At 42.0% G+C, this 25,210-nt stretch overlaps 1 protein-coding gene across 12 annotated transcripts in view; it reads left to right on the forward strand.

Annotated features, from left to right (window-relative positions):
• The window catches only part of ADGRL2 (adhesion G protein-coupled receptor L2), a 217,052-nt gene that overhangs the window by 120,877 nt on the left and 70,965 nt on the right, over positions 1-25,210 (forward strand). For 6 of the 12 annotated variants that reach the window (XM_066597835.1, XM_066597839.1, XM_066597837.1 and 3 more), the window contains exons 4-5: positions 18,716-18,825; positions 19,745-19,777. In XM_066597835.1, the coding sequence (XP_066453932.1) occupies positions 18,716-18,825; positions 19,745-19,777 (143 nt within the window). The remainder of the gene's footprint in view (positions 1-18,715; positions 18,826-19,744; positions 19,778-25,210) is intronic. The other 6 variants (XM_066597836.1, XM_066597840.1, XM_066597838.1 and 3 more) reach the window with 1 other exon arrangement.

A 25,210-nucleotide genomic window follows, 5' to 3' on the forward strand; every position in this document is an offset into this window, starting at 1 on the left:
GACAACGACTCATTGCGACAATAACATAAACCATCGCCATACACGCCCTGTAATCTGAGAATATACAAATTATATATCAAAACATCTGAAACAAAATGAAGGACCCATTTCTGGGCTTTATTTTAGCATAAATGTCCAAATTAAAAAAATAAGCTATCATATTTTTAATAGTTTTTTGTTTTTTCCTTTTACGCCTAATAAAAGTGAATGGAAAAGAAATGTGTAAGAAGATATTTGGAAAAAAAAAATAGCCCTAAATGTCACAGGAAGAAAAATGCTACAACAATTATTGTGGTAGCTGAAGAAAAAAAATATGGCAGTAGAGCCACAACTTTGGTCAAATCCTTGAACAGTGCCTGGTCTTTGTGGACCCAAACACCCTGGTCCATAAGGGGTTAACAGATCCATTTTTAAATCTGCATGGGCAGAAGGGAAGAAACAAAAGCAAACAAAACAGACATTAAAACCGGATGTAAACGGGAAGAAACAAGCTGGTAGAAGTGGCCTTTTCTGACAGATCGGTCTACTGGATCCATTTATAAAACAGAGCACTAATGTGAACGAGCCTGGAGGAAAGCAGAGCACTAATGTGAACGAGCCTGGAGGAAAGCAGAGCACTAATGTGAACGAGCCTGAAGGAAAGCAGAGCACTAATGTGAACGAGCCTGAAGGAAAGCAGAACACTAATGTGAACGAGCCTGAAGGAAAGCAGAGCACTAATGTGAACGAGCCTGAAGGAAAGCAGAGCACTAATGTGAACGAGCCTGAAGGAAAGCAGAGCACTAATGTGAACGAGCCTGAAGGGAAGCAGAGCACTAATGTGAACGAGCCTGAAGGAAAGCAGAGCACTAATGTGAACGAGCCTGAAGGAAAGCAGAGCACTAATGTGAACGAGCCTGAAGGAAAGCAGAGCACTAATGTGAACGAGCCTGAAGGAAAGCAGAGCACTAATGTGAACGAGCCTGAAGGAAAGCAGAGCACTAATGTGAACGAGCCTTAAGGAAAGCAGAACACTAATGTGAACGAGCCTGAAGGAAAGCAGAGCACTAATGTGAACGAGCCTGAAGGAAAGCAGAGCACTAATGTGAACGAGCCTGAAGGAAAGCAGAGCACTAATGTGAACGAGCCTTAAGGAAAGCAGAGCACTAATGTGAACGAGCCTGAAGGAAAGCAGAGCACTAATGTGAATGAGCCTGAAGGAAAGCAGAGCACTAATGTGAACGAGCCTGGAGGAAAGCAGAGCACTAATGTGAACGAGCCTGGAGGAAAGCAGAGCACTAATGTGAACGAGCCTGGAGGAAAGCAGAGCACTAATGTGAACGAGCCTGGAGGAAAGCAGAGCACTAATGTGAAGGAGCCTGGAGGAAAGCAGAACACTAATGTGAACGAGCCTGAAGGAAAGCAGAGCACTAATGTGAACGAGCCTGAAGGAAAGCAGAGCACTAATGTGAACGAGCCTGAAGGAAAGCAGAGCACTAATGTGAACGAGCCTGAAGGAAAGCAGAGCACTAATGTGAACGAGCCTGAAGGAAAGCAGAGCACTAATGTGAACGAGCCTGAAGGAAAGCAGAGCACTAATGTGAACGAGCCTGAAGGAAAGCAGAGCACTAATGTGAACGAGCCTGAAGGAAAGCAGAGCACTAATGTGAACGAGCCTGAAGGAAAGCAGAGCACTAATGTGAACGAGCCTGAAGGAAAGCAGAGCACTAATGTGAACGAGCCTGAAGGAAAGCAGAGCACTAATGTGAACGAGCCTGAAGGAAAGCAGAGCACTAATGTGAACGAGCCTGAAGGAAAGCAGAGCACTAATGTGAACGAGCCTGAAGGAAAGCAGAGCACTAATGTGAACGAGCCTGAAGGAAAGCAGAGCACTAATGTGAACGAGCCTGAAGGAAAGCAGAGCACTAATGTGAACGAGCCTGGAGGAAAGCAGAACACTAATGTGGACGAGCCTGAAGGAAAGCAGAGCACTAATGTGAACGAGCCTGGAGGCGTACTCTACAGTAGAGAATAGTGGAACTCTACATTAGAAGTTTTAGAAGTATTTAAAGGGGCCCAAAGTTTTCCGGCTCATCTACTTACTTGTGTCTGACATATACTTATATGTTTTAAAATACTACTATTAAAATAAATGTCCTGTTTGACGAGGCTGCCACTAGGGGTCTCCCTTAGGGCTCATTCACATGGGCGTATGAGTACAGCGCTGCAAGTCTCGCAGTGTTATGCTCATCGCAGCCCATTCACTTTGCTGGCAGAAAGCTGGCAGAGATCGTGTACGGATTGCGATTGGCACTGTGCATGCTTGGGATTCTGATGTCACACATGCGCAATGTGCCTTTTTTTCCCCCAAATACCCCACTCTTACCCCACTCTGTGCAGAGTGGGGCTGTGTCGGAAACTCTGTCCTTTCGCAGACGAAATAGAGCATGTTGTGATTTATTTCCCCTGCGTTTAATACGGATGTCGCATTGCAGTTCCAACACAGGTGTAAATGGCAGAATGAAAGTCCATAGACTTGTGTTGCCTCCATTCACCACGTGTTATGCAGGAGAAATAGGCGTGCACAGTATGCGGTGACAATATTCCCGTGTGAATGAGCCCTTACAGCGACTCTGCATGAGGTACAGAACTTTATTAGTAACAAGGACACATGGATGTTTCCATAACTGCAGGCGGAGGGGCTATCATCACAGACAGCTTCCCTGCACTTGCAGGCTGACAGATCTGCAGCCACTGTGATAACGATCTCCACGGACTCTGCCTCTCCTGCTGTCACCGTGTTTGGTGTGTGTCTTCTAATGGGTTTACTAACTATTTGGCCAGAATGTCTCCGAATGCCTGAATTGTTCTAGAAAGCAGAAGGACGGGCATTCAAATACTACGGATTGGACTTGAGGTAGTGAAATGCAGCATGGTAACTGAGGGCAAGAAACTCAGGACAGTGAACTGCTAGCAGATTCTAGGCTTTCTAAATGCCCCCTCCCTGATAGTGAGTTGTGAGCAGTAGAATAATGGGGGAAGATCACCTGAAAATCAGAACTTAGACATACAAACAGCAACAAATGAGGGTAATGAGAACAGGTGAACTTTTAGAAGACTTTTTGAAAACTAAGTTACACTTTCAACTTTAGAGTTTTTGCGTAAAAGTTTTCTAAGTGCTTAACTTTTCCGTCTCACCCTGGAGAAGTCTCTCTCTAGTTGCGGCCACTTGTGTAAACCTTTCCGTCGCCCTCCGGTTTGTCAGCCATTGTGACTTTGTTGCTAAGCCTCACACAGCCGCCGTATTGTTGCCTTTGTAGGTATTTGCATATCAGCAAAAAAGCAATCTTTCCATAACCGATGTCTGAGATGTTATCTGCGTTTAATACTAGAAGGGGATTTGTAATGTTTCTTTTCTGAACCCGGCGTTACACTTTTTTTTTTCTCCCTGTAAAGCGCGGTAACATTTAACACCGGTTACATTCGCCCAGCTCTTTATATTTGCAAAAATATGTTCTGTGCTTATTCTCATGCTAAAACGGCGAGATAAGAAAGCCATCATTTTCTTTGTGCATTTATCATTTCTGGGAAATGTAAGTGATGGAGGTAAAGCGCACAGGATCCCTCGTGGAGGGGAAATTAAACAAGATAGCATTCCGGGTAATGAAATGTTGGCTGAATGCAGAAGAGTTACCATGAAGACCTTCAGCAATTCCATGGCGCTGTGATATCAGCCACTCCCTGCTGACTGCCCCGCTATTCTCCTCCATACAATCCTATTTTCCTCCTTGCTCGGCTCAGTACTGGGGGGGGCAGGAATGGAGGCACTAATTGTGTAAACCCGCCAGATTCCTGCAGCGTTAAGCATCCTGATAAAAGGATTAAAATAGAAATGTATCTGACAGGGGATTTTGTTTACCTCTTGACAGCGGAATTTCCTTAGCAGCTTGGCAAATAAAGGCAGAAGCAGGTTTTTAGGGGGAGAGAAAGAAAAGATCAAAACTCCTTGCCAAAAAAAAAAAAAGTTTTCCGAATAAATTAAAAAAATGATTACTTTTAGGGTATTAAAATGACAAAACGCATTTTTTTGCACACTTGAAGGTAAGATTATCTTCCGACGATGATACCTCCCTAAAAGCCTCTTGTACCAACACGAACGGGAAGGAGACGTCCCGCGGGGAGCGCGGTCATTATTTAGACATCACTTTCCGTGTGTCAGGTATTAAAGAGAAATTCCACCCTTGAAAAGTTGTGCCTGATGATCTGGGCTGCCGGCTGTTACCTCTGATTTTTTTTTTTGAAGGCTGGTTTTGCACACATTTTTGTGAAGAATGGCACGGTTTTCTTTACATTTTTATTGGCGCCTTCTCTTGCCCAAAAATGTCGTGGCCAGATGTTATAAAGGAAGTCTATAGTCAAATATAAAACATTTTACGTAAGTGTTATGGTTTGTGGTGTGTTTTGTTTTTTTTTCTGGGTAGTGGAGTTTTTAGACTTTCTTAAAAACCCAACATACTTTGCATATATCGTGTTTTTCCCATAGGTTTCTCTATAGGACTAGAAAAATGCCAGTAGGGGGCATGTACAAAATGACCAAAAAGGGCATTAAGTTCTTCGCGTTTACCAGCTGCATATATATATATCCTAATTGGTGTGTGTGTATGTGTGTATGTATGTATGTATATATATATATATATATATATATATATATATATATATATATATATATATATATATATATATATATATATATATATATATATATATATATATGTGTGTGTGTGTGTGTGTGTGTGTGTGTGTGTGTGTGTGTGTGTGTGTATGTATATATGTATATATATATATATGTGTGTGTGTGTGTGTGTGTGTGTGTGTGTGTGTGTGTATGTATATATATATACACACACACACACACACCCACCGTGTTTCCCCAAAAATAAGACAGTGTCTTATATTAATTTTAGTTCAAAAAGGTTTACCTTTTTTACATGTACAGCTGCCTGGACACTATCTAAATTGACTTTTTTAATTAACTGTTAGTAGGGCTTAATTTTGGAGTAAGGCTTAGATTTCAAGCATCCTCAAAAAGCCTGAAAAATCATTTTGCATCCTCAAAAATTCAGGAAAATCATGCTATGTCTTATTTTCAGGGAAACAGGGTGTGTGTGTGTATGTATATGTATGTATGTATGTATGTGTATATATATATATATATATATATATATATATGTATGTATGTGTGTGTGTGTGTGTATATATATATATATATCCTCCACCTTAATGGTTTGTCTCATTATATAGCATTCTTACAGTACAGCTATAGGGCCTCACTTTGTCCGATCCCTCCTAATGAATGACAGGGCGCTCTAACCATCTGCACTTGTTAATGAAATGTGATGAATATAGTGGGGAACAGTCAGCCGAATTACCAGCTAATAATGGGAGATACCAGAAGGTAAATGTGGGGACCTTAATTTCCCGGTCTGCTATCGATGATGGAGCGCACACAGGGTACATACAGTGGTTTACGCTCTATAAGACGCAGCGGACGATCAGACGCACTCACGTATTAGAGGCAAAAATAGGGAGAAAATATTTTTAACTCACCCTGGGACCGTGCAAGGGATCGAGACAGAGCAGAAGGAGCAGCAGAGCTCTGAAACACCGGCGCTCCGTGACAGCGGCACTCGTGTGCAGGCCGAGGAAGGGAAAAAGCTGATTGGTTTAGGCAAGGAGCAGCAGCAGTTCTCCCCGGGGCTCATCACCAATCAGCGGTATGTAAGGGGCGGCAATGCAGAGGTGAGAGAACTAGTAAATGATCGCAAGTTTGTCTGTGTGACCGCAATTTAGTTTGCACGATCACATGTTAAAATTGCAGTCACACCGGCAACCTTGAATTTCAGTATGTTTGCTCTATAAGACAAGCTGATTCTCTTCCACCCCCCCAGCCCCCCCCCCCCACTAACCCTGGGGGAATGAGGAGCACGTCTTATTGAGTGAAGAATACGGTATATTATGTACAGACCAAAAATCCAGCCATCTGAATGAGGCCCGATGCTCGGGGCAGACTAGCCGTAAGGGTTGAGTTGCTCCCAAGAGACTTCTGTGCAATTTGCATCAAACAGCTTCCAGCCTTGTGTGTGGTATCCAATGCAAGTTGAACCCAAGACACTTGGGATCGATCCCATTTAGGGCTAGTGTGACAGTGATATACACAGAGGATGAACATTGACATGCATGTCTTATGTCTCATCCATGAAACGGATAGGACATGAGTTGTTCCACGTGGTACATCAGTCCATGTGAAAAACCATCCATGCGTATAGCCTAATAGGCCCGTAATGGGGCCTTGTGCTGTCCGTGGATTAACACAAACGGCCCATTGGCCGAAATATGGTAGTGTGCCGGAGGCCTAATACCTGTGAAAATGGCAATATAGAATTCTATAGGCTTTTGCTTTACATATATGGGAATCCACGAGAAAAAAAGGGTAGTTATCACCATTCCAGAGAGAATATGGAGTTCAGGTATGGAGTGGAGCTGAATGAGAGGATAATATAGCAAAAGTTAGTAATTCTCTTGATTGCCCCTCTGATATTCTCTTGTTTGCCCCTACCTTCTGGCAGCTGGTCATCGGAGCCGAAAGGAATCCTATGACTCTTCTGGTCATTCATGGTACAGTATAGATAAGATGGGATATCGTCGGTGCTAATCTGAGCCTTCTGGTAGGTAACTGTTCAGACCAAGATCACACATTGTGGTTTTCTTGAGTGGCACTCTACAGCAAGTGTGAAGTTTTTCCCACCCATATACCTAAATAACATAAAGAACGCACCAAAAATTCAGCGACCCTGTACAACTTTGGGGTGCGGTCTTGTAATGCCCTTCTCTGTGTACATTTGCCCCATGTCTTGTGTCCTTTACTCTTGGCTACAAATCCTGCATCGTTTCCTGACAATTTACCAAAAAAGTCCTTCTGCTGGGAATTTTTGTTTTCTGAAGACCCTACAATAGAATTGTTGGGAAACATGAAGCGTGCCTCCTCCGGCGTGCCTGCCATTCAGATGTGTTTTTAAGGTGCTTTTGGGGAATTCATTAGTAGAGAATTGTCAGGTTGTATTGTGGAACTCCAACACATCCTCGTTCATCACCTTCCCTCGTGTAGTTCACACCTCTCCTCATTCTGCCTGCTGAATCGCGCTCTCCATGTGTGCCGAGAAGTGCCGATCTTCAGGTGTTTTGACAGAATGCGTAAATTCTTAATTTCCTCTTCATGGGTCTTGTGGAAACAAACAGTTTGTTACAACAGGTGACGCTACTTGCCGAAAACAGACATTAATGTGACGGAGTGAAGGAGTCGAGTTTAAAAATACTTTGTCGGGCAGCTGCAATAATTGATGGGCTCTGCTGGGGACATTATTGATGCCGTGAAAGGGCTTTACAGTTTAATCCACATGTCGCCCCGGCCCCATTATCTGCAGAGAGCCCTAGTGTGGCCTGTGCACCAAAAGTGACCTTTACCTCAAAGATGTCCTTAGAAAGGATTCGGCACTTGGTTTTATGCTTATATATATATTAAAAAAAAAAATGTTTAAAAAATATAGTTCTTTCTTAAAAAGTTTTTTCCAAGAGAAGAAAGAAAATTTTTTAAAAATCTATAGACCGGGATAGGGTTAAAATATTTAAAAAGCAACATTTACCTCCTTAAAGGGGTGTTACTCATTATCCCCTATCCATATGATAGTGAATAACTTGCTGATTGTGGGGGTCTCGCCGCTGAGATCCTCGCCGATCTCAAGAATGAGACTCCCATGTGCCTGCCACCAAAATGTCTTATTTTTATACAGTAAACAAGACTAAAGGGAGACTCAGCCCTCCATGCGCCAAACCCCGACCCGCTGTTTATGAGCGTGTGTCCCCAACAATACCGAAGAAGCACTGCGTTGCATCGAAACATGTTTTTTAAGCTATTAAGAGTTGGTCCCTATTCCCCAGCCTTTTGGTTTGCACCGTTTCATCCTGCTTACATCTACCCCCAGGTTGTACATTTATTGGGTTGGCTGCACCCGACACCCCATATGTATACTTGTCTTGCAATTTCACCATCAGGATACTTAATTAGGACAAGGACCTACTCACCAGCAGTGCATCGGACCTCCACTCCTTTTCCAGCACCATATCATCTGTCAGTTGGAAGGGGCGGGGCCTGATAATTGCCCACCTACCTCCAGGTGGGGATGGATCATCAAATATTTTTTTGGCGCAAAAATGCCCTTTTAGCATATTGATATTAAACAGAAATGCTGTTCATGGGATGGCAAAAGAAAGCACATAGAGAATGCTTTAAAGGAATGCATCCCTCTAATTAGTTCTTACTAATTACAACCAGAAAGTGAAACATTTTCAAATTATTTTTATTTTCTGATTGTAGTTTTTTTTTAAACATATTATTTTCTGTACAGGACTATGTGGGCGGCCATCATACCTAGGTTGCAGTTAATCGCATTTAGAGATAAGCTTTATAGTAGCCTCACGGGCCATTTGCTTAGTGGACAAGAACTGACCCATTGACTTCTATGGGTGAGCATAGTGGACGGAGTAGGAGGAGGAGGTAAGATGTAACATCACCTATAGACTTCTATGGGAAAGTGTTGTAGCCATTCTCTATGACCTGTGCAAGGAGGGGGAAGTAGTTAGCCATGGCATCACCTATAGACTTCTATGGCAGAATGTTATTGGCATGCTCTGTGACCTGTGCAGGAAGGGGAGGAGGTGAGCTGTGACATCCACTATTTTGTATGGTGGACCCTGTGTTATGTATATTGAGGTGTCCCCTTTCGTTATAATCCTGTCTGTGATAATGAAATGACTGCAGAGAAGCTTTCTCTACAGAACAGGACGTGTCAGACTATCATTAGGCCTAGTGGTCGGTGTGAAAACTGCAGGATTTTCGAATTGTATTTATTTTTAAACAGATTGTGACATCAAAAATAAAGTAAATTACCTAAAAAATTCTTAAATGGCTTTAAGAGAAAAACTTGCTTAATACCAAAGGTCATTTTCTGAAGCCACATTGCCTTTAACATTACGGCGATACGTGACACCAGTGATTATGGACATTGTAATTAATTTAACTTGGGTTTTCCATATCTCTTGCGATTTGCACCGTTCTACAAATTAATCACCGCGGCCGCCCTCTGGAATTGGCCCAGATCTCGGTATAGTTGTGTGTTGATTAAAAAAATCACAAAACAGAAATAAAAACTCTCGTTCTCCTGGGCGGCTTTACTCCGAGCCGCTTCATGTATACATTTTTTTATCTGTAGAATGTGTCCTGAACGCCGGTTCCTTTTGCATTATTGCAGCCTGTAATCCTCTAAGTGGGTAATTAACGGTCCAGAAAAGCAATTTGTGGAACGCTAAAGCCATAAAGGTGAAAAATATTTTTTCCCTTGGAGTGTTCTTTAAGGAGTAAATAATTATAAGAGAGGTGGTTTTAAGATGACCAATCTAAATGTGAACGTAATTAGGAGAAACGCTCTGGAAATTGACGAGCATGTATGTGCAAGAATTTTCATATCCTAACAAGTCTAATTAAATATTGAAAAGCCCAAATTCTCCAGTTCCAAGAAAAATTACCTGCCACAGAAGGCCTCCAACTTTGCAGATAATTAGCTAGGGTTATTGAGGAAAAGTCAGAGATTTGCTTCGAAGGTCCTGCAAGGTTATGTCTTATTACGCCGTATCTATCCTACCGTCTAGTTTCAAGTTCTTTGCTTAATTTGAACCAACCGGGATGCCCATTGTTCGTGCCATTGTGCCTGGCTGTAAATGTTGATGTGTTTGCAGACCCTCACACAGCGATAGGTGAGAGAAATCTCGGGAAGTCATTTCGCTAATGGGCCATTTAGAGCCGCTTTGTCACGTGAACATGGTGGCCGACATGTTTTAGAACGTACGTATATCCAGCAGTTTGGTTTAGTGGGACTATTAGTGAATGAATATTAAACAGACCCCATGAATATTCATAGACCGCCTTACTGCTCTCTAGTAAAACGAAAACCCAAGAACTGAGCAGTTCGAATACTAAAGTTCTAAACTTAAAGGGGTTGTATCAAAATCAACTTTAATTACCTATTCAGGTGATAAGTCCGATCAGTTGGGGGGAGAGGGGAGAGGGGGTGTCTTAACACTGAGACCCCTATCCATCCCAAGAATAGGGGTCTTAGGTTTCTATCTCCCCATCACTGCAAGCTTGCTGCACCCCTTGCAGTAGGAGGAGCTTGAATAGAGCAGGTGTCAACATTCTTCTTAAATGGGACTACCCGAGATAGCAGAGCACTTGTGCGCTGCTATTTCTGTCAGCCCCATTGAAATGAATAGATCAGTGCCGCACATGTGCGACCATCGCTGTATTCAATCTCCATGTCACTGCAGGTGGGTGCAGCGAGCCAGTAGTGATGCGGAGAGTAGGACTCAGGATCCCCGTTTTTGGTATTGTTGGGGGCTTTAGTGGTGACACCCTCACTCATCAAACTTTTATCACCTATCCTATACAAAGGTGATCAAAGGCAATCTTGGGAACACACCCCATAACTGGTTGCCCGGATTAAAATGTGATCTAGTCCTCAAGATAGGTCATCGGTATCCGATATTGGGGCAACTCCCAGCACCTCTACTGATCGGCGGTTTGAAGTGGCTGTGGCAGCAAAGTGAGTACTGTGCCCTTTTCTCTGGACTGTGCCATCACCTTCATCAGTCACACGGCCTACATGTATGTTCAAGTCTGTCCTATTCAAGTGAATGAGATTAAGATGCTCCACCAGCACCACCACTAGAAGATGTATGGCACTCTACCTTGTGTATAGTGAAGAGGATGCTCACCTCAACACCCTGGGCTCCGCCAACAGGTGATCATCAGGGTGTCAGGAGCTGGAACCCCACGGATCTGATATTGATGACTTCTCCTGAGCATAGGCCACCAATAATTGTAGTCTTGGAAAACTGCTTTAACATATCTGATTGGTAATTTAAACCTATCTCTGGTACGTAATGCCCTCGGTACTGGTGCCAACCTTCTGGTACTAATTGTTTCAATTATTTTCTAATACCTTATAATAAATCTCAGTTACTTACTAGAATGATTTAATCGGGTTGGAATTAAATTGCTTTTGCCAAAAAAATCTGGATGCAATACTTTTGGATTGGCATCCGTACCGGTCATTGGAGCTCCAAAAGACTTGCGTAATTCATGCACCCTTTTTCTGTATATACTTGTATTGTCGTTGCTAATGGGCGAAGTTCAATTGGCCCTCAACAAAGGGTTCATGACATAGTAGAGGTGTGAGCATGGTGCCTTTATTGAAGCATAGAGTCCCCACAGTACTTGGTTAGTCCCTGTATGGTGCTTCAGTACAGCGCCATGTGGAAATAATCTGCCCTACAAGGACACATTCTAGGGATGTCTAACTCCGTGATCCAGTACTCAATTTTGCGTGCCACAATTTTTTTCTAGCTCTCCAAGTAAGGCGTTTTAATTGTGTTTCGAATCCCCACAGGTTTCTACTCTATTCCCAGTTAATTCAGAGCGCATCATTCATAGCCATGGATCTAGACCGGAATCCAACATTGATTAAGATACCGATGGAGAAAATAAGGGTGCTGGTGTTTAATACCACTTCTGTGACAAATAAGAGGATTATCTTGGGATACGTGTACTTTTTATATTAATTACACTACATTTAGTTTCTTAATTTCATGGTTACTTTGTATTCAAGGTTTTTCATGAAGAATTCATTAGTTTTCAATCACTTTAATGGAGCTGCGCGTTCTTACTTCATTTCACCCAGTTTCCTGTGTATTTCATCTTATACAATTGCAAGAAGTTATATAAAATGCGACTTCCTTTACCGCTTCTGATCTAGTTCATTCTTACCCCACCATTTTGAATTAATTATCGTTTGTATTGCTGGTAAAAAAAAAAAAAAAATATGTACTCCTATGTTCTCTGGCTAATGAATGATTGTTACTAGAGATGAGCGAATATACTCGTTTCGAGTAATTACTCGATCGAGCACCGCGATTTTCAAGGACTTCCGTACTCGGCTGAAAAGATTCGGGGGGTGGGGGGGCATGGTGGAGCGGGGGGTAGCAGCGGGGAACAGGGGGGCCCTCTCTCTCTCTCTCCCCCCCCCCACTCCCCGCTGCAATCCCCCACTCACCCACGGCGCCCCCTGAAACTTTTCGCCGAGTACGAAAGTACTCGAAAATCGCGGCGCTCGGGCAAAAAAGGGGCGTGACCGACTACGTTCGCTCATCTCTAAATTTGTTGCAAATGTAATAGGCTGAAGTTGCAATATTCAGCATAGCAGAATGAGTTCTTTAGTCAAATACCTTACGGCCCACAATTCATCCCATGTTTGTTGATCTAGAACTCCTCCTAGTATCCCATATCTTTCAGTCTAAAATATCTTATATGTCCATACCCAATGGTCTAGAATTTTTGTTAGTCCTCTGCTACAAAGAATTCCAATTAGTCAAATTCTATTTGGTTTACATCTACTTCGAGTCCACCAATTTATGGTCAATGGTTGTTCCGTTACCGGCATGCCATGGTCAACGATTGCTGTTATCCTGACGCTCATTAGCCCACAGGCAATGCTTCCATTAGTTCTTTGTAGACCACCTACACTATTGCTTTATGGTTGCATATCTAAGGATTGGCTGAAGATTACCAATAGTTTCTAGAGCATGACAAGGGAAACTAAGGTTATCTTGCCAAAAGAAAAGTCCCAGCTTAATAAGAAGGACAAGAAAATTGTTTAAAATACTCGGCATCCCGAATCTCTTCCCCATCCTTCTATGCTTTATTATCCTTTAGTTTAAAATATCTATTCCCATGCCTGATGATACAGAACTTCTGTTGGTCCTCTACTACAAAGAATTCCTTTTAGGCAAATTTTAGATGGCTCACATCTACCACTACTCCAACACCTTATGGTCAATGGTTATTACTTTTCAGACACGTGATTGTCAATGATTGATGCTATCCTGACGCTCGATGGTCCACAGCCAAGTGATCTCCGATGGGCTACTAAAACAGATGATAGTTCATAATTCCTACTAGTTCAGTACCCGATAAGTCAGAATTAGTGGTACTCCTGCATACAGCAAAAAGTCTCCGTATTCAATTTGACCAAGTTAGTCTTTGTCCAGCATTTTCATGGCCCTGACCTCGAAGTAGTCGGCTTTTTTCCATGACTAGTTGGATTATTTTCTATAGAGATGATATGAGCCTCGAGCCAGTTCATAGACTTAATTATAAATGTATACTGACTGCCCTTCCTTCAAACTTTATCTCCACTCTTTTTTTTTTCCCATTACGATATACTCTCTCTATTGTGCTATATAACATTACCCTGGTTTAATTATCTCAGGTAAGTGCGGTCTTTAATGACACAATGTCCTGATTCCGAATCTTGTCTTTGGTTTATGTTGATGTCATATGCCTTTCATTTCCACTCTGCATTTTTAATCTCGTCGAATAGCACTGAATAATGGCCCCTGGCAGGAGGTAATGAAATTTTCTTAATTCATATTTTCATGCTGAAACCTCGATTGAAAATGGCATCCAATGGCCTAGAGACAGAGCAGTAGTGGCGGTTTCAGGGGACCTCTAATAATGATCCAGTGTTGGCGCAGATGAAGAGCGATAGCACGGCAGAGAAGTAATTTAAGGAAGAAAGAGAGCGCACTATTGCTTTATTGTAGCATATCTAATGATCGGCTGAAGATTCCCAATAGTTTTTGGAGCATGACAAGAGAAACTAATGTTATCTTGCCAAAACAGAAGTCCTGGCTTAATCAGTAGAACAAGAATATTGATTAAAACACTTTGCACAATAGATTGCACACAGAATCTCGTCTCCATCATTCCACGCTTACTAATATGCAATAACAAACAAGGAAAAATAAGTCTTCATATCATTTTGTTTCGCATCGGGCGACCTTCCTTGGCCGTCATAATATAGTTTATATTTTTATTAAATATCTACATTGTTATTGGACTTCATGAAACAATGGTTTCGCCATGAATAATAACAGAAGTGGTGAACGCCTCTCCAGAATAACAAATTACCGTCCAGGTCTTTTTTTTCTGCAACCAGAGAACTTTTTTTTTTTCATTTCTAAGAAAGAGATAAAGTGTGAATCTCGAATTCTCAGGAATGCAACATTTTTTGACAAAAAATTGTAAAGACTCATTTGATAAATGGATAAGGAAGAGAATGTTGGGCGTTCGTGTTCTTGGTACAACATTTGGTCTATCACCGATGGTACAGAAGATAAAGTTCTGGAAAAGTTTTTGAATAATTTACAATTAAGTTAGTTTCTGCTCTGATTCTGCCATCATGGCTTTCGCTCTTAAAGAGCCATGACAAGTATGATGGGTTCATTTTCAGACACATACAGATGAGTCACTCTGAACATATAGTTGGCTCAGTTGGAGTTCCAAAGCCAATTACAATAGGAATAGTCTATGCTATTTTTGCCCTCTAAAGCACTGCAGCCCCGAGGGAACAGAACCCAGTGTGAATGTGAGCAGACGCTTAGATAATTTAGAAAGAGTAGGAATAAATAAGTTGTACCGATGAAGGTGCTTTTACACCTCCAGGAGCATGCGGAACACTCGTTCGGCCAACATGTTTCTCTGGGCAAGTGTGCATGTATTTTAAATAGGGAGAGTCCTTCTATCTCTTGTGGGAACAAAGGACAAAAGGTGCATTTACACTCAAAGATGATCTCTCAAAAGATGGCTTTAGAGTGATCATTTTGCATAAACTACTAGTTGGTACTAATGCCCATTAGTACCAATTAGTAGAGTGTGAGCCGCTTGGAGCTGTATGAGTGGGTGGCCTGTTCTCTGAAAAAAAATCCCTTTGTTCTGCCACAGGGCCGACAGCTGGGACAATGTAATCAGCGCTCACGGGGAAAGAACACAGTGTGCGGTGCGCCTTATCAGCTGTTCTGCCGAACAATGGATTTTATGCCAAACTGAAACTCATCGGCAGAAAAGTGAAAGATGGGTACATTCACACCCAACGATTATGGCTCAAAAGATGGGTTTTGAGTGAATTTTGAGTGACAATCATTGTGTCTAAATGGGCCTTAAGCCAACATGCCCGATCCTTCTTTCCCCCAACATCTGCTATTGAGGAAGTATACACATTAGGCTTATAGTCAAGTTTGGTTAACTTTTCTTGCATGTGTATAAATATCATTAGCTTGATTATATCCCACATCCAGCTTCATTTCGGGTTTTAATCCATTATTTTTTTAATTAGAATTTGTAGTTTCCTAGATGAACTGATGGGAATATTTTTGTTTTCAGTAGTTTTTTTTAAAAATAAATATTTAATCTAGATATTTTCTTGAAATATATTTTAACTACCGTGTTTTCCCGAAAATAAGACAGTGTCTTATATTAATTTTTGCTCTAAAATATTTCTTTTTTACATGTATATCTGCCTGGACACCATTTAAAAATCATGCTAGGTCTTCTTTTCAGGGTAGGTCTTATTTTCAGGGAAACAGGGTATTACACTCACATAGATGTAAAACTAGTCGGTATGCTTGATTTTGTTTAAAATACTGTATATTTCACTGAACAGTGCCATTAGGAAGGCATGATTTAAATGTTTTTTAGTCGTTTTTTCCTTTCCTTTTGCTAGACAATTGCTCGTTCCCCATATAAGCATGTGATACTGTTTAGGTTGTATTTATTGAACATGCATTTTAATTCCGACTTCTAAAGTATTTCCCCTTTCATATGTTTTCCATGTTTATTAAATCATTAATGAATTGGATCTTTTTGTTTCCACTCCTGAAAGTGACAAATTAATTGTATCATAAGTCTCGGCAAATATGTTGAGCTCCGTGACATTGCTCTCAACAACGTTATTTTGAACAACGTTCGGCGCGAGATGAAAAGCAGATTTATGCGCTTATTAATATTTTATATATAGTTTTGTTTGCAAGAATGGAACATTGCTGACATTCTAAGAAACGTGTTTTCATGGCAGATAATTGCAGGGAGCACAAAAAGGAGGCTGCTTCTCTTTTTTGGTTCTAGCTGGTTTTTAGTCGTTATCGCAGACTGTACACATGTGGGTAACCTATTTTTCTCATTGTAGTGTCAGTAATGACCTGGCTACCAGGAGGATTTTGTGTAGGTGGGAGGTAGATAAGGCTGGAGAGAAAACTTGGCTGATTCAGATGAGGAAGGCTATGGATTAGTGCTTCGAAAGAATGACAAACTGATAAATAACAGGCCAAAGACTAGCCGAAGATGATTTATAGAGCAACTTGAAGCTTCTGGAAACTAATGCAAGTTTTGTGCCCTTGTATTCGGTGCATTTTTAGTACAAGTGCCTTTTTATATGGTAGAGGGGCCTTTGGGCCTACTTGTGCATTGGGGCCTGCTACCTCTGTACCCCTATAGCTATACCCCTATGTAGTTTTGTCATGTGAAGCTGGCAATGATAAGCTGTTTTTTTCTATGAACTGCTGTTGCATGTTAAATTGGAGCAAAAAAAATGGTGCTTTACCTCTACTGCAGGACCTGCAGACCCCAGTCTCCGGATATGCTGTCTTATGATCAGCTGCACTTTTTAGGTACTTGATTCAACAGGGCGCCTTTTCCACACCTACTTAACTCCATTGGGAAGGCTGTTTATCTAGGCCAATTCGCTATCTCATTGGATGTCCCTTCTCTCTGACCCGCCCTTATTTCTAGTTGTGCACGATTATCCTCCATTGCTAGATAAATGGGCTAGTCACTTCGGAAACTCTACACTACTCCCATGCTTTCTGATATCTGCTGGCATTTTAATGCAGATCGAGTGACCCTTCTACATATATGGTGGGCTTGCCCCTTGATTCGGGACTTTTGGGACTGTGTTCTGGAGACTTAATGTGCCCTAACACGCCTTTTCTGGCTCCATTATCTTTGTCCTCTGACTTCTTGGCTCCCAATGAAACAATGTCTTTTGAGAATTTTCCTGGTAGTGACTTTGGGTGTGTTGATTGGAAACTCCCTATGATCCCCGCTATGATGAAATGGGCTGAAGAGCTAAACAATATAAAGAGCATAGAGCAACTTATAGCTGCTGATACAGATTCTCAAGAACATTTCTTAACAATTTGGTCAGCTTAGATGACATTCAAAATTTAGAGCACATTTATCAACCATCCACTAAGCCTACCTGTATCGTGCTGCTATTAGCCAGAGTTGAACGGTCTGATATACACCAATATGCTGTCTTTACAATTCCCCTCCCTATCCTTTGTCACTTCCCTACATTTAAAAAAAAAATAAAAAAATTATATATATATATCCCTTTTTTTCTCTCTCTCCTTGTGCTGTGTTGCTCTACCTACATTTTATCCCCCCCCCCCCCCCCCCCCATCCCTTCTCTCTCTAGTCTGGTTTCTCAGGGATCTTTCCTTTTTGATATTGTTTTCAGGCCTGTAATTCATTCTACAATCTCCTGCTTACTTGCAGTCACGGCTACTCATTATGTTTAAGTTTTTATATCTATCCTGACTCTATTTTTGTAAGAGCTGCGGAATATGTTGGCGCCCTATAAATAAAAATTATTATTATTATTTTGTACATTTTGATACTTTGTTCAGGACTGAGGTGGGTTTTTTCTTGGTTACTTCCTGTAAATTGTTTTCTTTGACAATTTCTACTGAAAAGTTTAAACCTAAATTGTGACAAAAAGTTCAACAAAGAGATGATTGACCACAAGTATTTTTTGTACATTGATTGTACTATTAGCAGTTTCCCATTTGGCTTATGTTCTAATGGATTTTTATGGCACATAAGGCTGGATTCAGACGAACGTATACTGGCTGGGTTTTCACGCCCAGCCGATATACGGCGTCTCTCTCTGCAGGGGGGGAGCCTGGAAGAGCCAGGAGCAGTGCTCTAAGCTCCCGCCCCCTCTCTGCCTCCTCTCTGCCCCTCTGCACTATTTTCAATGAGGTGAGGTGGGGGCGGGGCTAATTCTCGGAACTTAACCCACCCCTGTCCCGCTTCCTTTCATTGCAAATAGTGCAGAGGGGCGAAGAGGAGGCAGAGAGGGGGCGGGAGCTCAGTTCCTGCTCCTGGCTCTTCCATCCTCCCCCCACCCCCCTGCAGATGAGGACACCATATATCGGCTCGGCGTGAAAACCGAGCCGATATACGGTCGTCTGAATCCACCCTAAAGCTGTAGCTTGGAGAGGCAGGTAAAAATGGGACAAACTCAGATCCAAGCTCAAAATTTTTGCACATTTTTTTTTTTTGTTATTGCCCTGTTGTGCGTATGAGCTTGAGGAGGATTGGAGTTCTCTTCCTAGCTTGGGCATATACCCTGCCTAGGATGAGTATGATCATACCACCTGCAACAAATCCTCATTATTTAAATTTCAAACTAGTATAAATTCCATATGGGACAATTTTTAAAAAAAAATGATATTGATTGCATCTTGTTTCTTGAATACATCTATGCAGATAGCGAGTGACACCGAATGTAAAACCCGACCCTACAAAATGAACCTGACTTACTAATGTCTTTGATGTTCTCCTTGTATCCGTAGTGGTGGTTGCCATTTAGTTGTGTGGCACCCAAGGTTCTGTTTAAGCCTCCAGTTTGTTTTATGATTAATGACCCAGTTTATTTTCCAATTCCAGGTGTAACAATAGGACGCAATGCGTGGTGATCACAGGATCAGATGTGTTCCCTGACCCGTGTCCGGGGACCTACAAATACTTGGAAGTCCAATATGAATGTGTACCCTACAGTAAGTAAACCCGATTGTCCCTTGCTCTGTCAACTCTAAACTTGTTTTCCCCGACACCAAACGCTTGCAGTGCATATGCTTCAGACATTCCGAACCGATCTGCATGCAGTACAGGCAAGACCTACCCCGTGGAAGAGAGCCATGCTGATAGTCTGGCCAAATCTCCTCCTGCAGCCTTAAGTGTTTGCTTTCAGAACTAGTGTTTTTCTAGAAAACAAACCAGATTTAGCCGTTGTGGGTGCCAGACAGAATGTGTGTATGTGCCCAATACTGGGGCCTGACAAATTGATTTGGCTCACACTTCCCTAAAGAAAGTATTGACTTTGATTTCAATCACTAGTTGCTCGCGCGGCTACCTGCTGCCGTAGTTCCTTTTGTGCATTTTATGAGCTTTTGCTGAGACAAATCCCTCCATTCTATTTGTTTTAGGAGGAGAGTCACTGTCAGTAAACTATAAATCGAAGTGTCATGTGCCGTTTCCCGGGCATGGCCGAGACGTGTTCTTTTTTTTCCTTGTTTTCTGGAAAGAAAGCCGAAAAAGACAGATTGTTGAATTATCCCTAAACTTGCAAAGATGTCCAATAAAAGTATTATATAACCCCGCGTTTTTTTCCGTTTCTTTCAGAGGAGATAATAAACTCGTGTTGCATTGGGTTTTATTGGGTAGTTGAAGAAAATTATGAGTGTAGTAACCAGAGGGAGGGTATATTTCCTTCAAGACTCTTGGCACCCCCGTTAGGATCTCTTTATCGAGACACTCAAAATAATTTAACCAAAGTTGAACTGGCGATCTGTAACATTTATAGACTTGCCAAAGCCAAATCTATTCAAGGTTGTTATTATGTTTCTAAAGCAAAAATAATAGATTGATCAAAATTAAAGAATCCTTGACTAAAAAAATGCAAATTACCTTTCTTAGACCCGATCCACCATGGACCTACTGGATGGGAGGGTGAGTAGGACGTGGGGGAGTGTGACTTTGTCACAAACGCGACTTTACCCCCACCCCCAATTTAATTGTTTACTTCATATCACTTCTATAAGGCATTGCACTGTACAGTGAATATTTACATTCGCATCACAATCTGGTCTTCCTACATCAGACACAAATGCACCGATTATGTTTTTGGGAATGCGGTGGAAACAAGAGGAAAGCCACACTAACATGGGGAAAATGTACAAAATTCATGGTCCTTTACTAGATTCCAGACTTGGACTTCGGTGCCGATTCCAGGAAAAAATTGTTTAGATACGTTGACTCTTTCCAACATGGAGTCCGCAAGCCCAAGAATGATGTATGGATACAACTTTTTGTCTATACATCGGAGTTACTTCTATGGGATACCCCCACATGCCCGTCCACTTTCCACAATAATGCTCTGTTTGCATCTGTCTTCTGCTTTCCGTTAACCGTGGCATAGTGCTGGATCGGTCACATGATTGACCCCAATGGAGCTCATCGGCTTCCAGTGGGAAAAATAGTGCCGCTCGAAGTGCATCACAAACAACGGAACCTGCAAAAGAGGCTTTTAATGGAGCCCTCGATGCAAATGTGATCAGAGCCGGGAAAATATTAAGCAGTCTCTTTAAAACTAGTAGCCACCTTAACGATCTATTTAAAGCTTCAGTTGCCCAATTCCGTTAAAATCCTATACAAAATACTGTAGGGCATCGTGCTGCAGTATTTTATGAGAAAAAATGCCCAACAGCATAACCGAACCCAAATAGCGCTGCGTTCTGCACTGTTCGGCCTCTTCATCAGGCTGTATTCACATGGGTGAGTGTGATTTTGGGCAGTGAAAAACTGACCGTTTTCCGTACGATTTTTCATGTGGTTTTCTCTGCTCTGCACTTCCTTTCTGTTTTTTGTTTTTTTTGTTTTTTTTTATGTGATTGCCATATTAACTCGCATTAAAAAGGATGGGAATCGCATGCAACTTGCATGGCATGCGCTTCTAATCTTTTTTTGTTGTAGTAAGTAGGGCATACAGCGATCTTTTTTTTAAACTTTGACCACCAGTCCAAGAGATGAAACACATGTGTCAATTAACCAGACAAAACTCATGCGGGAACATCCCTTATGTAAAAACACCCTAAAACGGATGTGTTTGGCTGGATTATTCCATTTTCCTGCTTCCATAACGGAGCAGGAAAACCGAATCTCCAGCGCTGATGTGACCATGGCCCAAGGTGGATCCTAACCTAAATATATTTTAGGAAAATGTAATTGACACAAGCCCAATCCTGATGCCAATCTGCTCTTTACAGGTTGACAGTTTGGTTGCTACGGGTATTCTGCCTAAAGGCCCTTTTGCATGCAGACCGCTTGTTAGATCGAACGGTTTACACAATAATTGTTAGATGTAAACGCACCGCTGGTCGGATCTTTCATGCACGCCCAAAAATTAGCGTTGGTCGTCCGCTTCATCATTCCATCTAAACAGGCAGTCGTTCAGCTCTGAACAACGACCTGTTCACTCTGAATGGTGTTGGGTGGCCAGAATGACTACTATCCCACTCCGCTTCCATTCATAGCGCTATCCTCGCTCTTGTGTGAAACTACAGGAGCGGCATCGCTGGGGCAGCTGTCAAGTGCTTCAGTGCCCAACAGTCGTCCCGTGTAAAAGAGCCTTAACAGTCTTTTCAGTGGGATTGTTAGTAGAGATGAGCGAGTATACTCGCTAAGGCACATTACTCGAGCGAGTAGTGCCTTAGCCGAGTATCTCCCCGCTCGTCTCTAAAGATTCGGGGGCCGGTGGGGGAGAGCGGGGAAGAACAGAGGGGAGATCTCTCTCTCCCTCTCTCCCCCCCACTCCCCGCCGCAACTCACCTGTCACCCGCACCGTCCCCCAAATCTTTAGAGACGAGCGGGGAGATACTCGGCTAAGGCACTACTCGCTCGAGTAATGTGCCTTAGCGAGTATACTCGCTCATCTCTAATTGTTAGATAACCCATCCTTGGCAATCTGCTGGACTGTGTGGTCTCCTCATCGGAATGAGTGATTAGTTTTCTCTCCTTCCACTTGGGATCCATCTTTTTTACTCTTCTCACCGGGAGTGCAGAAATGTTTTCTTTTTGCTTGTCCAAATATCTACGGCCGAGGTATTCTGTACCCTGGGCTTTACTTTTACACTCTCCCAACATTTGAGGCTTGTCGTAGGGATTTGGTGACAGGGCAGCATTTCATCGAAGGCTGCTTCCACCGGTGGTGTGGGGGTCTGTCCACCGATGGACCTCCCACACCAGGTGAGCCCATTCCTACATAATGCTTTAACCCTTTCTGGAGCGCAATCTTGTCTGTATTGTCATCCTTGGCAAGCAGTCTTTCTTTAGCTCAAGGTAGAATTGCCACTGAACTAAAGACATCTGTGTTTTTGTAAAGACGAATGCCGGCGAACCTCTCCAATCTACTTACTACAATGTTTTTTTACACGTAAATTTGCAAAGATTTGTTCCGGAGCTTGGTCACTTGATCCTTAAAGCTTCTGTCCATATAATATGAAGGGAATGTACGAATGAATCTGAGAATCGGCCCGGCAAACCTGCATCATTTTCTTGCTTGTCCTATTGTAACATCTTAAGCTATAAGACCCTATTTATTCTCCTTCACGTAGAAATGTCATCTTATTTCCTTTTAGCCAGTATTTGAGAATGTGTTTGAAGATATCCAGCCTGCATCCTGTTAATTTAGCCCATGTATACTTGTAGCTTATGATTACATTTCATGTTTTTTTCCATCACAGGAAACTAATTTAAGTTGCTTTAAGGAAATGTTCTGTCCAGTAATAAAATGCCTGGCCAAGCAGTGTTACATGTCAAGCTAACCTGGAAAGAAGTATACAAAGCAACACTTAAAACATGTTGGAGGTAGCCGATATCCTGCTTGGGGCCGAATTAGTTTGCAACGTAACCATCAGCAGGAAATTGACATCAGTAGAATGCCACTTAAAGGAACACTCCAAGGAAAAATGATACACTGTGTTCTGCTTTGTACAAAGCCCAAGGGGGCGGAGCATGAGCATGTTAGGTGAATCTTCGGGTGTATCCGGTTTTCATGGAGCATTGTTCTGGGAGGCTTTTCTTGCATCTGTGAGGTATTGGCAGGGTTTTTTAAAAAGCACTGATGTGGCAGCAGCATTTAAAAGAGAGGGAAGGGGTTCCCCTTGTCACCCAAATGGCTCACCTGCAGACAGCTGCTCTGGTGTCATGCACTACTGAAGTAGTGCAGTATGTTTTATAAGCAGTAACACAATTGTTAGTTCAAGTCCTCTATGGGCCTGAAAAAATAAAAAAAAAGCAATTTTTAAAAATTTAATTAGTATAGAATATATTAACAGTGTAAAATAATCCCTTTTCCTCGTCATCACATAAAGTAGAAAATAGTATTGTTCCATGGAATTCCAGTATCACATTGTTTATCCTGCACGATTAATAGGAAAGAAATATGCAATGCTAGAATTGCAGTTTTTTTGGCCACTAGGTGAAAAAAAAAAGTTAATTAGAACTCTGGGGTCATCATTGCATTGAAGCCTATGGAGAGTACTAATCACTGGAAATGATTGACAGGATGCTGCAATTTGGCTGTTTATGAAGCTAAGAGACAATGGAAACAAAAAGATGGAGCAGTAATTTATTGACGCCCTTGCGCCACTTTAGCAGAAAAAGTGTAAGGTTTTTGTGCACGTTGTATTTGCGCAAAAATTTACATTCTTTGAAAAGGTAAAGTAGCCATGGCCTATCAGAAGGCATCGGTCATCCCGCACCCCAACAAATTTGCTCATTTTGGGCCAAGAATTGATATAAATTATAGTGCAGATCTACACCGTCTCATCTTTGGGGTAGATTTAATTTTCTGGCGCACAGACGGCCAAGAATGTGCCAGATTTATTAAGAGGCGAGCTCATCTTACTCCAGCGCACTTCAAGAGTTTTTAAACATTCCTCCATTAGTACTTCCAACCTTTTTGAAGGCCTTAAACCAGTACCATGGCCATGTCTGGCAGTTCCATGCCGATACCACTGATTTGGAGTTAATGGATAGGTTGCAAACTGATTACGTCCAGAAAATCGATATCTCCCATGTGTTTGGATAAAGCTACTATAATAACAAAAATGCTCTGAAATTATTTACTCAGATTACTGCTTGGATTAAAGGGATTTTTCAGGCAAAAACTGTTGATGACCTATCTTCAGGATAGATTATCAATAGTTAGCCCAAACGGTGGGTCGCCAGTTATTATCAGTGCAGTGGGCTAGACGTTCATCATGGTAGAGGGCACCGGACGTGGCCTAGTTGGCCTCATTTCCATTGAAATCAATGTGAGCTTTCTACTTCTGTCCCCATCCAATGTCAGAAGCAGAAGTGCCGGAAGTATAATGGCTGCCTTTAGCTTGCATTGATTACAATGAGAGTGAAGACAGCCAGGCCAATTCCAGTGTTGTCTACTATGATGCATGTCCGGTCTGCTGCACTGATGATCAGTGATCGCCGGGGACCTCCTGCACGGGGGTAGGTCAGCAGTACTTTTTGCCCGGAAAACCCCTCTCATTTCAAATATGACTTCAATCATATTAAACGGATTACCACCACTAGGGGCAGTGTTGTATTGTCACCCTTGATAAAATCAGGACACATGCAGAAGTGAAAGATCTAAATATTTTAGCAGTTTTTTTATGTCAAATGTTCTATTAACTTTTACGTCTAATTTTATTTTAGCAATCAGGATGTTTTTTCCTAGTGGCTGTACAAAGGATTCCGTATGTGTGGATTTCATCCTTGTGTTAATGTAATTACATGAAGTGTGTTTGTGCACAGTCATCCGTAAATGTTCCTATAATAATGTCTTCACCAAAGGCATGGCCACCTACAATGTCTGTTGTTTTGCAAGTATCACAGAACTATGGAAACTAATATCAAGTATAGATGTAAGAATGACTCCAACTCAAGTTTGGGTTTTGTAACTCCCAACAACTACACACATTTACAGTTGTTACATACAAACCAGATTGTATGGGAAAGGTAGATCTGTGTAAAACATCTGTCCTGGATAATGGTTTCTCTAGCTGTGATTTATAACAATTCTGTAGGTGGTCATCTCTTTTAAAGAATCTGTCAGTTCAAAGATGCCCCTAAAGGGTTAAACTAGTGGGTAGAAAGAGACCCTCCTTTACCATTCCCAGAACCAGCTCTCCCTGAGGACTTTCTGGAAGGCCATTGTGAGAAAAAACCTTACTCAGCATCTGTCAGCCAATCAGCATCATTGAGGATACTGCCAAAGATGTCGATTGGCTAACAACTGACAGCAACTCACAATGCTCTTCCCAAATGATCTTTTCAGCTAAATGCCAGACACATTGTAGCACCTAAGCCCTGGTTCCTGCATTG

This window comes from Eleutherodactylus coqui, chromosome 3, assembly GCF_035609145.1.
Source record: "Eleutherodactylus coqui strain aEleCoq1 chromosome 3, aEleCoq1.hap1, whole genome shotgun sequence".
NCBI lineage: Eukaryota > Metazoa > Chordata > Amphibia > Anura > Eleutherodactylidae > Eleutherodactylus > Eleutherodactylus coqui.